The sequence below is a fragment of the Chionomys nivalis genome, chromosome 25 (genome assembly GCF_950005125.1).
Source record: "Chionomys nivalis chromosome 25, mChiNiv1.1, whole genome shotgun sequence".
Classification (NCBI taxonomy): Eukaryota; Metazoa; Chordata; class Mammalia; order Rodentia; family Cricetidae; genus Chionomys; species Chionomys nivalis.
Window position 1 is genome coordinate 5,655,029 of NC_080110.1, and position 16,069 is coordinate 5,671,097.

Sequence of the window (16,069 nt, forward strand, 5' to 3'; positions counted from 1 at the left end):
ATCCCAGGAACTATTTCCACAGGCTAGTTGTGTTCTCTGCACAGAGCAGTCCAAACCCTCCTCCAGATCTGAATTGAGTTAAATTAGCACTGGGTCTTAGTAGACTCAGTAGAACTAGCGCCTACCAAGCTCTTCCTGTAGTCAAGGCTGTGCTACACATTCTCTCGGCACACCATAGCGATCGCCCTACTGCAGCTTTATGTTTAGTGACTTCTTCTTTTTCCCAATTTTACTGCCTGGAAACTGAGGCAAGAAGAAGTTAGCTGTGGCTGAGATCACACAGCTATTTATTTGCATTTCCAAAGAACATTGTCGATCTCTTCCAAAGTGGACAGAGCAATGAGGCTTTGTCAAATTTGCCAATGTGCACAATCATCTCCATGAAGCCATTTTCAAGTATTTCTATCGCCTGCTTAGATACCACATACTCACTGTTAATCTCCAAGCGCTCTCATACTCACCGTTAATTGTCACACATACCGCCTTCTGGCCCATGGACTGCTTCTGTAGACTGGCTGCTCTGGCCATTTCCTGTTAATAGAATCATGTGTGGTTTGGTCTCTTGTGGTTCACTTCTTTCGGTATGAGAGATAGCCAACTCATAGCACGTATCAGTTCCTTTTCACTATTACCAACATCTCACTGTATGGATACATTGCATATGTCAATGGTATGTCATTGTGTGGATGCACTGCATATGTCATTGGCATGTCACTGTGTGGATGCACTGCATATGTCAATGGCATGTCACTGTGTGATACACTGCATATGTCAATAGCATGTCATTGTGTGGATACACTGCATATGTCAATGGTATGTCATTGTGTGGATGCACTGCATATGTCAATGGCATGTCATTGTGTGGGTGCACTGCATATGTCAATGGCATGTCACTGTGTGATACACTGCATATGTCAGTAGCATGTCATTGCGTGGATACACTGCATATGTCACTAGCATGTCACTGTGTGGATACATTGCATATGTCAATGATATGTCATTGTGTGGATGCACTGCATATGTCAATGGCATGTCATTGTGTGGATACACTGCATATGTCAATGGCATGTCATCGTGTGGATACATTGCATATGTCAATGGTATGTCACTGTGTGGATGCACTGCATATCTCGATGGCATGTCATTATGTGGATGCACTGTATATGTCAATGGCATGTCATTGTGCAGATGCACCACACATTGTCCATCCACTGATTTGTTGATGCACATTTCACTATTTTTATTTTGATTGTCATGAGGAAAACTATGATGAGCATTTGTATATGGCTTTCTGTTTTTATTTCTCGTGGGCAAATGCTTAGTAGGTGATATGAAAATGTGTGCTTCGCTTTTGAAGGAACTGCCTGATGATCTTTGAAGTGGTTGCAGTATTTGACAGTCCCTCTAGCACGTATGGTGTTTCCCATTCCTCCTTATCCATGCCAAGACTTGCTGACTTTTTCCAGTGTAGCCATTGTAGTGGATACAACACATGCCACTGTGCTTTTAATCTGCATTATGACTGGTGACATTGCCATCTTTCCATTGTTTAGAAGCCATTGGCATCGTTTTGTGTGTGTGGTGGCGGGGGAGGGGGCATAAAATTCCTATTCAGACACTTTGCACATTTTAAGTGGGTTTTCCCTGCTGATTAATGATACCATGGGTATGTGTTCTGGGCACAGGTTCTTTGTCAGTTTTGCAAATGTTTCCCCGGTCTCTTTGTCTCCTCGCTTTCTTCCTTCTATGTGTTGAAGGGCAGATCTTTTGTGTTTTGATGAGGTTAGAAACTGATCCAGTTTTTTTTTTTCTTTTACGAACTTTGCTTAAGCTGTTCTGAAGCCTCACGGGTTTTCTCCTGTCTTTTATACTAAGGGATTCTTTGTCTCAGCACTTAAGTCTGTGGCCCATGGTGAGTTTATCCTTATGCGTGCTGTAAGACAAATATTCAAATCCATCTTGTGAAAATTCAATTGTTTTAGCGTCCTTTGTGAGAAATGCAATTCTTTATTAGTGTGTGTGTGCGCTTGCGTGTGCAAATACACGTGAATACACATGTGCACACGGGAACTAGCTTCATGTCATCCTCAGGACGCCCTCCATCTCCTCTGCAATAGGATTTCTCAGTGGTCAGGAGTTCACCCAGTAGGCTAGACTAGCCAGCCAGCAAGCCCTCCTGCCCCACCTCCTTATCGGGATTACAAGTGTGTGCTCCCAGACTGGGTGTTTACACATGGTTTCTGAAGACTGAATTCAGGTGCTCATCCTTAAAGGTAAATGTAAAAGTATGGCTGAACCATCCCCTCAGCCTGGAAAAGCTCTCTTTGCTTTGCCAGTGAATTGCATTGTCACTTATATTTTGAACAAAACCATGAAGATCTTTGGACTCTGAATCTTGTTCCATCAATCTATATACCTACTTAATCCATCAGTATCACACTGTCTGACTGTAGCTTTATAAGCTTTGGATGAGAAAAATGAAAGTCCTTCAACTTTGCTCTTTTAAAAAACTCCTTTGGTTCATTCTACATATTTTGCATATGAGCTTTAGGAACAGTTTTTCAGTTTGCATGCATACACACACACACCTGCCCAGCCCTGTGCTCTTAAAAGAATATTTTCTTGCTGCCAACCTCGTCAATGCAACCCTGCACAATACAGAACCCTAAGGCCCCAGGGAACCACATGTCTAGTCCTTCTACCCCTATCCCCTCAAAGATCACTCACGTGCTTAAAGAAAATGATGCAAGTCAATAAAATATGAGAAGCAGTCTCTTCCACAGAAAGCATCCCCTAGCAGAGCTTCTACTCCATCATGCAATTCCCAAACAGTTTCAGGATATTTATATATTACCTCCTTAGCTGGGAGCAGAACTCAGCAAAGATCACTTGAGTCTCTGAGGGTCCATGGCTGCTGAGGACACCAGCCATTCCTGCAAAAAGCACTGGGCATGAGTCTGTTGGTGCTGTGGATGCCCAATGACATTAATCACTATGATTTGGGGAGCATTTCCCAGGTGCCAGGATTCAAGCAATTACTATCCGTTGGGTCCCTTAATCCCCACAACGACCCTGAGTAGCTTCTATCTTTAGGTGACACACAATGAGAGAACTGAGTCACAGAGGGGTTAAATAGATCAGCTGAAGCTCACACAGCTAAGAAACTTACCTGATGGGATAAGAAGCCCAGCTTTAGAACTTGTCTCCTAACTCTGTGCCAGAGCTGTTAGATACGCGGCCGTGTTCTAGTTTGGATCTGAAGGGCCCTCAAAAATATCGTAGTTAAATTATAGCCTCAAAAAATAGAGATATTTAAAATAGACCTAATTAAAATGAAGCACTGGATGGTGTCGACAGAATTTGCAAAACTTTAGCAGATTTTATAACTTTATAAACACTACAGGAAAATATTTCTCTTACAAACTTCTGCATCATTAACACTTATTACTAGAAAAGATGTAGAAAAGCTTAGTCTGTGTATGGCTAGAACTATATATATTAGAGTTCAATATGAAGGAAAATACAATTCATATGAACTTTTCATTTTTAATTTTTGAGGCAGGGTCTCACTATGTAGACCAGGCTGGCCTCAAACTCACGGAAACCAACCTGCCTCTACCTCCCAAGTGCTGGAGCTAAGGACATGTGTCACCACCACCCAGCGATGTATGAAATTTTTACAAGTTATATTGGATTTCAGTGAGCTACAGGCTGTCTTTCTTGCTATAGTTCAATTCTTAAAGAATTGTGCCTTTGTTCTATCACTTTCCATTCATTGTGACACACAGGACTTAATTTTTAATTTATTATCTTTCAAAATTGCTTGTGTGCGTTCTAAGTCACGTATTTACGCTGCTGATTCCACTTCGTATCTTTTTCTTGCCGTAGGATACTAAAATTTCTGTCGAAAGTTGGAAACAAAGCCAGCTAAACAGAGAGCTACACAGCAAGCCAGTAAAAAGCCTATCTCTACCTCTCTGCTTCAGTTCCTGCCCCTGGGTTCCTGCCTGGAGTTCTGCCCTGACTTCCCCCAGTGATGAAATGTGACCTAGAAATGGAAGATTGAATAAACGCTTTCCTCCTCCACAACCCAAACGTGCATGCGCCAAATAAAGGCTTCCTCCTCGGCTTGGTGTTACCAGGTCCTTGAGGAGGCGGGGCCAAACGGGAGGTCTTGCAGTGGAACCCCAATCCTTTTCTCTTTTCCTTTGTTTCCCAGCCAAAAGGTAAATGGTGCTGACTGGATACATACGCTCACCATAACATGCCATCAGAAGCCAAAGGAGAAGGGTCAATTGATCATTAACTAATGCATCCAAAATCAGAAGCCAAACTAGACATTCTCGTTTATTAGTTGGTTACATTCGCTATTTACTGTAGGAGCTAATAAGGACTCGCAAACTAGACTGTCCAGAACTGAGGCTCGATTTATTCTTGGGGGTCTTCCAGGTAGCTTTGAGAAATATGCTGAGCCCCTCCCTGCCCCCCTGAGGAAATTGGAAGATTTTGGTTCCTTTCACCATGTGATCATTATACCATAGGAAAAAAAATCTGATTTTGCTTAATACTCCATAAAGAGCAACCTTCAAAATGTCAAAGATACTTAGGTGGCATCCAAAATCAAAATAAATGATAAAATCTAGTAAAGTTAGTGAATTCAGTTGTATCATAAAATCCAAACCTAGCCGGGCGGTGGTGGCGCACGCCTTTAATCCCAGCACTCGGGAGGCAGAGGCAGGCAGATCTCTGTGAGTTCGAGGCCAGCCTGGTCTACAAGAGCTAGTTCCAGGACAGGAACCAAAAGCCACGGAGAAACCCTGTCTCGAAAATCCAAAATAAATAAATAAATAAATAAATAATCCAAACCTAAATGCTACAACAAGTCAATATTACAAGGCATATGGGACTATTTTATCACCTTGTCTTTTCAATTTATGTTTGTTTGTATGTGTCAGAGAGACAGACAGACAGACACCATGACCATGGACATCAGAAAACAACATGCCAGAGCTGGGTTTCTCCTTCTCTCCTGTGAATGCCCGGGATCAGGCTATGAGGCACCTTCACGGACTAAGCCAGCTCCCTGACCTGACTTTGCCATGACTGCGGTGCAGGCAGAACCCTGAGTGACCAGACTATTTCAGTGAGTTGCCTTCCTCTTGAGGTCCTGCTCTTCTCACCGCAAGCCAAACATCCCTGACAAGGTTTTCCCCTGCCTATTTATGTCCCAAGAATGCGCCTAGAAGAGGCTAATATGATGACCGTTTGGGAAACAGTGACATCTTCTGGGGCTTTGTAGATGAAACAGATTCATTCACAGCAAACATCCCACCCCCTTTGCAGAAATCGGCCACTGTCTTCAAATAATGTTATTTATTCTACATACACATCAAATTCCTGTGAATTAAACTTCCAAAATACTCAGATTACTGACGGTTAGCTACAAATAACACCGTCGATTATTTATTTGGTTATTTGCTTTGTTGCTGCCTAAATACAAAATCTTTTAAGCTGACATTAATTTCACTTCTCCTTTATCATCTAAAGTTATTAGGAGAGAGCTGCGGTGATGGGTCAGCTGGTACAGGTGCTTGCCACCCAAGCATGGGGACGGGAGTTCTGACACCCAGAAGGCATGGTGGCCACCTGTGAAGCCCGCACCTGGAGACAGGATAACTCCCGAGCAAGCTCTCTAAAGTGAGATATACTGCCTCAATATGTATGTGGCGTGATTGAGGAAGACACGCAACATCCTCTGGCATCTATACGTACCCACATATACACATGCATGCCACACACACAATGTAGACACAGAAAAATTGTTTGAAGTCATGGTTCATGCTTATTATCCCGGCATTTGAGAGATGGAAGCAAGGGGCCCTGTTAGGATTTTTTTTTTTTTTTTTTTTTTTGGTTTTTCGAGACAGGGTTTCTCTGTAGCTTTGGTGCCTCTCCCGGAACTAGCTCTTGTAGACCAGGCTGGCCTCGAACTCCCAGAGATCCGCCTGCCTCTGCCTCCCGAGTGCTGGGATTAAAGGCGTGCGCCACCACTGCCCGGCTCCCTGTTAGGATTTTAAGACCTGTTTGGGAGCAGTGAGCCCCCAGATCCTGAATTTCTTGTAATCCCCTGATCTGAGTGCCTACAGCTGCTCTGAGCACGAGACCTTCAGGAGTTCCTGATGGCAGGAGAGTGGTTTCTGGTGGGTTTGGCTGGGGCGTGGCTATCTCTATGTAATCTGCCCCTGAACACAATAAAGGGGCATTCTTGGGGAATTCAAGGATGACCCGTGTCGCTGTCTCTCTGTCTGTGTGTGTCTGTGTATTTTAACCTCTAGCCCCCTTGCCTGAAGCTCGCGAACTAGGTGCCAGCGCGCACAGAGTGCAGAGATGGGGGTGCGGTGCACAGCAAAGACCAACCTGGGCTATAATGTTAAACAAAAGTTATTCGGTCGACCAATACAGCAGCCTCGCACTTGAGGAGGCTGAGGCAGGAGGATCATATATAGTCTGTGCTTAAAGATAGCAATATTAACATGATCTCCAATTTCAGAAGGACTCTGGGAATTACTGGACCCTGGGAATTATCTAGACAAATCCCATCCCCAATATTTCCAGCTTAATCTGATTCCTTGGTAACCGTCTGCCAGCACAGAAACCCTTCTAAGAGGGCTCCATATACTGGGCTCAGACTCTGCCTGCTCTTGGAAAAGCTTCCCTAGGCTGACCCAGTGCCGGCTCCCTGGCTCCCAGCCACAGCCTGTGTGGCAGTTCCCAGACTGCTTACTCAGCAGGGCAAACATGAGGCCAAGGCCACCGCCTGCTCAAATTCGTGCCCCAAGATTCTCACAGGTTTAAATTTGTCACACCTTGGAGGCTTAGTCTTTGAAGAATGAATGCATTCGCCTTGAGCTCAATGGCACATTTATTCTTCATGGCAGCAGTCTGAAGGTGCACATCCATTGTGAGGAAGCTGTATCTAGGGCACACGCCAGGGACTTCACACATGCCACCACCCGGCCTGTGCTTGGGAGGTGTGACCCTCGATTTGCCTAAGAAAACTCATCCTGCTTTGTGAAAGAAAAACGTTTAAACCCATTTCGAGTAAATGTTTGCTCTAATTCCAAAGCAGGAGTGTCCATGAGCATCACGTGACTGTTTTTAAGACATTAAACCATGGACAGGAGACGCAGCTCAGTGGTTGAGAGAGCGAGCTGCTTATGGGGGACCTAAGCTTGGTTCCCAGCACCCATAGTTCTGGCTTATAGCCACCTACACTCCAGTTCCAGAGGATCTAACATAGTCTTCCGGCCTCCAACAGCACCTGCACACATGTGTACAAACACACCCAGGCACACACAGATATGCATAATTTAAAATATTTATATAAGAAAGGAAACCACAGAAAAGGAGGAGTAAACCCAAACACACACCCCCCACACACACACACACAGTTGCAGCCAGACTGTAAGCACTATACCCTGTCGTTTGAGACACCCTGTATGTTTGGTGTAGTACCCTGACAATTTGGCTGTCCCCTTCTGATTTGCTATTTGAAGATTCTACGTTTCGTTATTCATTAAGCAATGAAAGCAACACATAAACAGGACCTCCTACACCAAAGAGCAGAGCAGCCAGCTAGAAGCACATTTACTCATGCTCCGGTTTCTCTGAAGTTCCCATGATAAAATGCTTCGGCAAAAAGCAAGGGACAGAGAGGGGTCTGTTCACCTTACAGTTACAGGTTATAGGTTATCATTGGGGGGAAGCTAAGGGGAACTTGGAAACAGCTAGTCACACATCCACAGCCAGGGGCGAAATGCTTCCTTCCTTGCTTCTGCTCAGTTTCTCTCCTTAACACCATCCAGAATTCCCTGCCAAGGGGATGGTGCTCCCCACAGTGGGTTGAGTCCTCCCAGGCCATTGACTTAAGACACCCCTAACGTGTCCATAGGCCAATTAAATGTAGACAATCCTTCACTGAGACTCATCAGCCAGGATGATTTGAGGTTGTATCAAGTCGACAATTAAACCAATCTTGCTACCTGCGACCTGAAGCCTAGCATTTGTCCTTCATAAATTCAAAGCAGCTATTCCATGTTAGAGTAAGTCAGTCCTTCCTGGCACCAGTACTGATTTCATAATATAATTCAAAGGTGACAAAGGTGACAGCCATGGTCCAAACTCAGCCACCCAGGCACAGAGGGCTCAAGTGGGTTTAGTTCAGAATTCCTAGAGAAGTGGGTACTTAACTTTGAGCCTATTCATAGACCTCTCGAAAAATGAGATCTTGAAGATTGCTCTCTGCTGTGTGTGTGGGTTGATGCTGAGAGAATGTCAGTCACAGAACCATAATCGCTGAACCTGAAACAGCCGGTAACTCCTCAGATGGGAGCAGTCTTGGGAGGGTACCTGCCGTCACGGGAACATTTCCCTCTATTTACAAAAATGACCTTGAGGAACCGGGCTTGATGCTGGAAGCTGTAACCCCAGAACCCAAGCGGCTGATAGGGAAGGTCAAGGCAGCAAAGCTTTCTCCATATAAGTGAACGCAAAGAGAAGGGATTTTTGTTGTTTTGTTTTGCACAATTTTGGCTGTTTCAACTCATGAACAAACAAGTAACTGGCATAATTTAAAAAAAAACAAAAGCACGCAAATACACCTTTGTCTGGCTCCAAAGTCCATGCGCTGCATGCTTTTAGCATGCCTTCTGCATGCGTCACTTTGGCAACGTTTAATCGCTGCAGCTAGAAAGGCTAGCAGGCTTAGAGGCATAGGTAGGATTAAACTTGTATAGCTGTTGATTCTTACGTCCGAATTCCAGACACTGCCCCTTTGCAGAAACGTCAAACACTGAGTTTATTAGCAACCTAGGTCATTGCACAAAGGGACATACTAAAAAAGGGCAGGGTGGCGGTGGTGTTGAAAGCATCAAATAGAGTTCAAGCAGCCAAACTTTATTTCCACCATCATCAGCACATTTCAAACAATTTCAAAATTGTTCTTCCTTAGAGGTGCACATCACTCCACTCAGGCTGGCCGCCAATGCATACACAGTAATCTACCGGTCTCAGCCTCCCAAATGCTGGGACTACATACCTGAGCCACCATGCCCAACTCAGAACTTCTCAAAGGCTAAGTTTTAATATACGACACACAGATACTATTCCATGCCTTTTGCTAGTGTGTGTGTATACCATGAACAAATGAATGATGAAATTTTATGCCCTGGCAATGCTGAAGCATGCATGGGCAGCCTGTATGTGGTGGTTCTATTGAAATTACCATCTTGGGTTTCATGGTCTAAGCTGATGAGGACAACTGACCAGGTGTCTTCTGCAAGAGGGCATCAGATCTCATTACAGATGGTTGTGAGCCATCATGTGGTTTCTGGGAATTGAACTCAGGACCTTTGGAAAAGCAGGCACTGCTCTTAGCCACAGAGCCTTCTCTTCAGTCCTGTTTCTAAATAGTTTTGTAGCAGATTCAGGGTCACACAGGAGACAGAAATCACAGGATACAAACAGGAAAACAAATTATTACATTTATTCTTTGACAATTTCATGTATAATGCATCGATGACTCTCACTCCCAACAAACCCTAAAGTTCCATTCCCACAGCCATGTGTTTTTGTTTTGTTTTGTGTCCCACTGAGTTTAACCAGGGCCATTCACAGAGGACAGGTGGGAGCTATCCAATGCTACATTAACTGAAGACAATGCTCCCTTCCCCAGCATCCATGAGTAGTTTCCCAAGGAGGGGAAGGGACCTGAAAACCTCATCAATGGGAAACGATTTAATAATTATGAGCTAGAAGCTCATCAACTAAAGAGGAGTAAGAAGCAAAAAGACACCCAAGTAGCAGGGTCTTTGAAGAAAAAGTTTGTCTTAAAACAGGGTTCCAGAGATTGGGGGGGGCCTCAACCCCACACTCCCAACGTCCACCACAAGGAAGACCTTGCTGGAGGGCACGGGCCAGAGTGGCCCAGTTGGATCTGTTCACAATAGTAGCTCAGAGGCAGCCCAGCTGCTCTGCTCAGACAGCTAGGTTCCCTTAAGGGACAGTGCCCTCCTCTGCTGAGGACGCCTCCCTGCTTACAGCTAGGCTCCCATGCCGGAGCTCCGGCACCCTCTAGTGACGAAGCTCAGTGCTTGTCAGCAAAGAGTAAGTCTAGCGCGTCCAGCTCTGGTGGAGTTTGGAGCCAAGCCGAAAGGTGCCACAGTTTACTGCTGAGAGCAGCTCTGACGCATAACCGCACTGCCTAATACAGAAGCTACCAGCTGTGCGTGGAGACCGAGTCGTCTGAACTGAAACGTGCCAAATGTCAAACATATGTAAATTCTTAAAGAGCCCCACCCCCCAAAAAAAAGCAATGGGAGTATCTCACTGATTTGTTATATCAATCCAAAACCAAACAGCATTTTGGGGTAAGTTAAATAAGATACAACAACATGAATTTTCCCTTTTAAAATGGGAACATTGAAACTACACAGGTATGTGCAGCCTGCGCACGTGTGTACTCCAGATTGTAGTAACACCGGGAGCTAGGGCTAGAAAACATTTCTAGGAACCAGCAAGCACCATTTAGTGAAATGGCTGCTCTCGCTGTACTCGCCGCTCCCCAGGTTTACCAGCTTTAATCCCATGACATTTGGGTGCTGCCAGTCCACCTGTCACTGACACTTGAGCTTGTGTGGGTCTCATTCATCTTCGTCTCCCCCGTCTTCCACCAGTTTTCCAGCATGCATACTCGCTACATAAATCAGTCTCTACTAAAGCTTGTGCAGAACTCACAAAAGAAAAGAACATAGTGTCCACCCCCAATCTGACCTCGTAAGCCATGCAAGTCTTGGGCCTTCTGTTTCCACATTCACTCAGAGAAAGGGAGACGGAGCAGAACTCCATTTGTTTCAAACCAATTTGTGAAACCCTTCTAGGGTTTTACGAACTATAAATAAGATGTACTATGCTTACTAAAGACATTTTCTCCAACTTTTGTTCTGTGTATTTTACATAGAGGTTGCAATAGAAAACGTGTTCTAGCCAGTGTGGTGGTGCATACTGCAGTTATGTCTTGCAGGAGGCTGAGGCAGGAGCTGGAGAATGATGCCGACCAGGCTATACTGTGAGCTCATGCATCTAAACCAATGTCTTACTCCATGTTCTAGCTTGAAAGACATGGCAGTTCTAGGGAACTTGGATTGTTACAAATCCATTTGTCCTAAAATATTGCAGGAGTAGTAAGTTACAAATCTACTACTAGGAACGGAAAGGAAGAATCAGCCGTGGCTGGGTCAAGATACATTGTATAGAAGTATGAACTCATCAAAGAACAGAGGAAACTTCTAAAGAACAAACAATTGTCTGGCATTTGATCCCAGCCCTCAGGAAGCAGAGGTAGGTTGGCCTACGAATTCAAGGCCAACCAGAATAGTGAGACTCAGTTATAAAGCAAATAATCCTAACAATGGGGGGAGGGGCATATTAACTGAACAGACACTTCTCAAGTAGGACAAGAAATATGGAGTCAGAATTTAACATGGCAAGGTTTGCCCAGTTTAGCCTGATACACACTGTATTTGCTACTGGATCTTTACACACACACACACACACACACACACACACACATCCTATACGATCGTACAATAAACATATGAAAAGGAGGGGTATTAGCATTCCAAAATAAAAACAAGAGAACACATGATAATCTATTTCTGTTTATATACCCTGTGCATAGCTCATTTTCAGTTTTGAGGGGAACCGCTCCCCAAAATCAATTTACTGCAACTGTCGCCTACAGATGCCCACCAACTTATTTTAAGACAAGAGATGTGAATGCTTTGCTTCTCAAATGAACTTCAGAATGTCCACCAGTTTAAAACTGGATTCACAAAGAAACACATAGCGTAAACACAGGGCAGTTTCCTAATAGCAGATGCGAGGACACCAACTTGATTGACAGAGATGACGTAAACCCCATTGACAACACGGGGGAACTGGAGGGACAACTCTCAATAAATTTTTTTCAAGACAGGCTCTCTTGCAGCAGTCTGGCCTTGAACTCTTGCAGCAGAGGGTAACCACAAAGTTCCTATCCTCCCGCTTCCAACCCAGATTGATAAGATTGCAGGCGCACACCACAAGGGGTTTATGTAACAATGGAGATAAAAACCCGGGGCTTTGTGTACATTAAGTAAATACTCTGTCAACTGAGCCCCAGCCCAAACAGCAACTTTTAAAAATAATTTTTAATGTGTGTGTGTGGGGGGGGGCACACCTGCACTGGTGGTAGGTACAAACGGAAGAGGGACAACTGCAAGTGCCATCTTCAGGGGCATTGGCCACCTCTTTAGAGAGACTGCACAGGGGCCTAGCTAGAGTGTTCCAATTAGGCTGGGCTGAGTGGCCAGCAAGCCCCAGGGGTCCTCCTGTTCCCACCTCCTCACTACTGCCATGACAACACAGACCAAGATACCTAGGATTGTCTGTGCATTCTGGGGACCTAATGCCGACCCTCACACTTTCAAGGCGAGCTCTTTACTGATAGAGCCACACTCCCATCCCAATAACCAGCATTCTGACTAGCAAATATTAATTACAGATAGCGGGCTTCATACTGACTTTCCATTCATATAATGTATCTCAGTCATATTTACCCCATTACCTTCTCTCGCCCACCCCACTCCTAATGCTCTTCCTTTGTCCAAATACCCCTTTTCTTCGACCACACCTGTGTTTATTTCATTAGACTTATCTACAGGAATGTGAGACTTTGTACCGGCTACACCACCATAGTGTTCTCCCCCTATTAACTAATGCAAAGTCTCCCTCATTGGTTATGCCTAAGTCCTGAGGTAGGGGCGGCAATAAACACTTGTAAGCTACTAAAGAATCAGATACTGGGCTTTTCAAGTAGTCCATTGGCATATTTGAAGCTTAAGCTACATACAGATGGTTATAGCATTTCCTTCTAATGAGGAATTCAACACTAATATCAAATTACTTTATAAAGAGGGCTGGGGGGGATGACTCACACAATAAATTAATCTTTAAAAAAAAAGAAATATCACTACTGTGTTTATAATCAAGTCTGGTGAAGTTGTAAATGTACTTGACGAAAATGCCTTTTCATTTCTTGAATGAAATTCTTTTGAAGTCATGCCACACAGGTGCCAGGTGTGAACACTGACTTGCCTTTTTTTTAAGTGTGCTTTTAACTGGATGCTATCAGCACTGGTAATGGCATGAAATGGGACCTTGTAATAAGGACTGTATAGTACACGCAACATGTATATGTGTGTGGGGCGATGTGTGTGTATGTTTATACATGTATGTGTGTGTGTGTATATATATATATATTCAATGAACATTCAGTCATTTAATAAACTTAGTATCAGCACACTAAACTTTATATGATTTATTTTAAATGATTGCTGGTTCCATATAATTAAAAACCACAAACTGCATGGCAGCAACTATATCACATACACAGTTTTTTAAGAGTTCTTTAGTTATCACATAACAGTGGGATATGAGTTTTAAAAATACAAATGATGTTTGCAGCATAAGGCTCTGTGGTAGAATCAGCAGATTAAAGACAAACACCAGGGAAGCCTTCTGGCGAGTGAGACGAGTCCTATTGGAACTACTTCCCTTCTAACAGTGACAGCTTCACAGACACTGAGTGTCCAAACAAAGATTCTGGAACTCCTAGAAAAGAACTGAGTTTCAGTAGTAGGTACCTAACGGGGGCTGGACTTCGTGGCAAGCTAACATTCAATCTGTTGGTGTCCAATGGCTCACTCATTTTTATGGGTTATTTCAGTTGAAACAATATGGCAGAAATCTCAAAAGTTTACTCATTAAATATAGTTTAATTATTATTATTATTTTTTTTTTTACAAATCTCCTTTTGAAAATGTAATTCATATGTGCTGCAACTTCAGAAGTTTGAATTCAAACTCAAGTACGAAGGCAGTGGCGGGGAAGCCGGCTCCAGGCGCTTTGTCTGGTTTCTGTACAATGGCTCTCCTGTGGTACAACAGGAAAAAGGTGATCCTAAAGATATTCAAGTAAAGGCAGAAATACATTGCTATTTGAGGCAGATCATGCTAAAATATAATTCACAATGATTAGTTTGCATTTAAGATGGTTAATAATGTTTTTAAACCAGTGAAATTAACGTAAGTTAAGATTTGCAGCATTTTGACTGTCTTTTGCATGAAGCATAAGTTTCTTTGAAAACTAAGACTGGAAGAAGCAAAGGACCCAATGCTTCCCCTTCATGTTACCATCCCCTGTCACACAATGGCAAACAAACCGACACAGAACCCAGACTCTTCCCACTGGTGAGGACAAGAGAATACAATGGTGAGAGAACAGGTGAGCGCCCAGCTACCATCAACACAAGGCTTTAATAACATGAAGATTTACAAGCCAAAATAAACATCTGATTTAAAAACTGTTATTCAAGATAACTCGGTTGTCCTTTTGCACTTTGAGACTAGTAAGGACTGGATCTTTAAAAACCTGAAGAGGAGGTTTTGTAGAGAAAATCCTCAACGCTTTAAAAAATTGAACTGGTTAGGATCCACACAACTCCTGCGCTGGCTGGCATGGAAGCAGGTGTTCTCCGTCACAAAAACAAGCCACTGCCCCCAGGAACAGTTTCTTCAAGCCAGCTGCACGCTGATCTAAGTCTGCTCACCCATGACTGAACTGCAGCGACCTCCGAGGAGCAGCATAGGACGCCTCACCCGAAAAGATCTTTCAGATCGTTGCTAGCTGAACTGCTACTGGTCATGGTAGCTGGTGGCTGTGCGAAGTTCTGCGGGTTAAAGAAAGGGTTGCCCTGCATACCAAAGGCAGCCTGTCCCATCACATTCGCCTGTACGCCCATGGTTGCGCTGCCCATCCCTGGGGAACCCTGAGGAGGGACAAACTGATTCAGCCACTGATTTGGTTTCTGCTGGGATAGCTGGTTCATGCTAACTTTGGGTTTCTGAGGGCCGAAGAGGTTATTAAGGGCCGACATATCGGCCGGTCTCTGCTGAGCCTGCTTCACAGCAGCGGGAGGAACACTCAGAGGGCTGTAGCTTGACAGCGTGGGAGCCGCTCCCAGAGTCATCGTGGTCACTCCAGCGGTGCTCGAACCGCTGAAGAAGTTCTGGTTGGGGTTGACCGGCATGCTGAATCCTGAAGTCTGAAAGCCCAAGTTGGCATTCAGGCCATTTGTCAAATTTCTCTTTGTATTATCAATTGGTGTAGAAAACATCATGTTGAGGCCCGCGGAAGGAACAGACGTGAAGGTACTTGAAGCAGAAAGTTTAGGAGTGCTAGCGGAAAGGCTGGTCAAGGAGGTGATGTTATCCATCAATGTATCTGTCAGGTCCTTAGTCTGAAAAAGAGGAGCAAATGACTGTCCAGTTAGTAAGCATGGACAGAGTACATGATAAAGCACAATGCCAGTCAGGCCAGGGATCTCCATCCAGTCAATTAGCTACAGCCTGCAGCCGAACAGTGACCACTAGTGTGAGTACGGCTCCTGTCAGCGAATACTGGCAATCATTTGATGACAGTTATGGGAAATCTAAACTACAGGTAAATGAAATGCTCCCGAGGCAGAACTGTGCTCTTTCCAGCAGAACTGTGTCATAAACAGGATAATTTATTTTTTATTTTGAATCTCACCAAAATTTTTAGGAATTCCTCTATTCTGTAAGAAGCTAACATTTATTCTCGACTATGCCCCTTAGCCCACAACATTTCTTCCTGAGGAAGAGCCGTGGTGACTGAAGACCAGGAAGCAGTGAGCTGGAACACCGCTGAGCTGCCCCAGAGAGCCTGCACTCTGCAAGCAGGAGCCGCCCAGGGCAGCAGCGCCAGCATCTGGAACAGCCCAGAACACAGAGGGAATCAATGTGCTCAGGCGATGTAGGTGCCTCTTCTAAACCCAAGCTACAAAGTCAGACAGAATGGAAAAGTCAGAAACAGCAGCTCCTTCCAGCTGAGAAACACTTACGGGTGTGAAGAGAATATTCCTGATAATGGCACTATTAACCCACGACTT

General features: G+C 44.3%; 1 protein-coding gene across 6 annotated transcripts in view; it reads right to left on the reverse strand.

The window, feature by feature from the left end:
- Window positions 1–13,320: 13,320 nt before the first annotated feature.
- The window catches only part of Scyl2 (SCY1 like pseudokinase 2), a 46,858-nt gene continuing 44,109 nt past the window's right edge, over window positions 13,321–16,069 (reverse strand). For 3 of the 6 annotated variants that reach the window (XM_057757889.1, XM_057757888.1, XM_057757887.1), the window contains one exon: window positions 13,323–15,397. In XM_057757889.1, the coding sequence (XP_057613872.1) occupies window positions 14,753–15,397 (645 nt within the window). In that variant the 3' untranslated portion in view covers window positions 13,323–14,752. Of the gene's footprint in view, window positions 15,398–16,069 lie in introns of all 6 variants that reach the window. The other 3 variants (XM_057757891.1, XM_057757892.1, XM_057757890.1) reach the window with 3 other exon arrangements.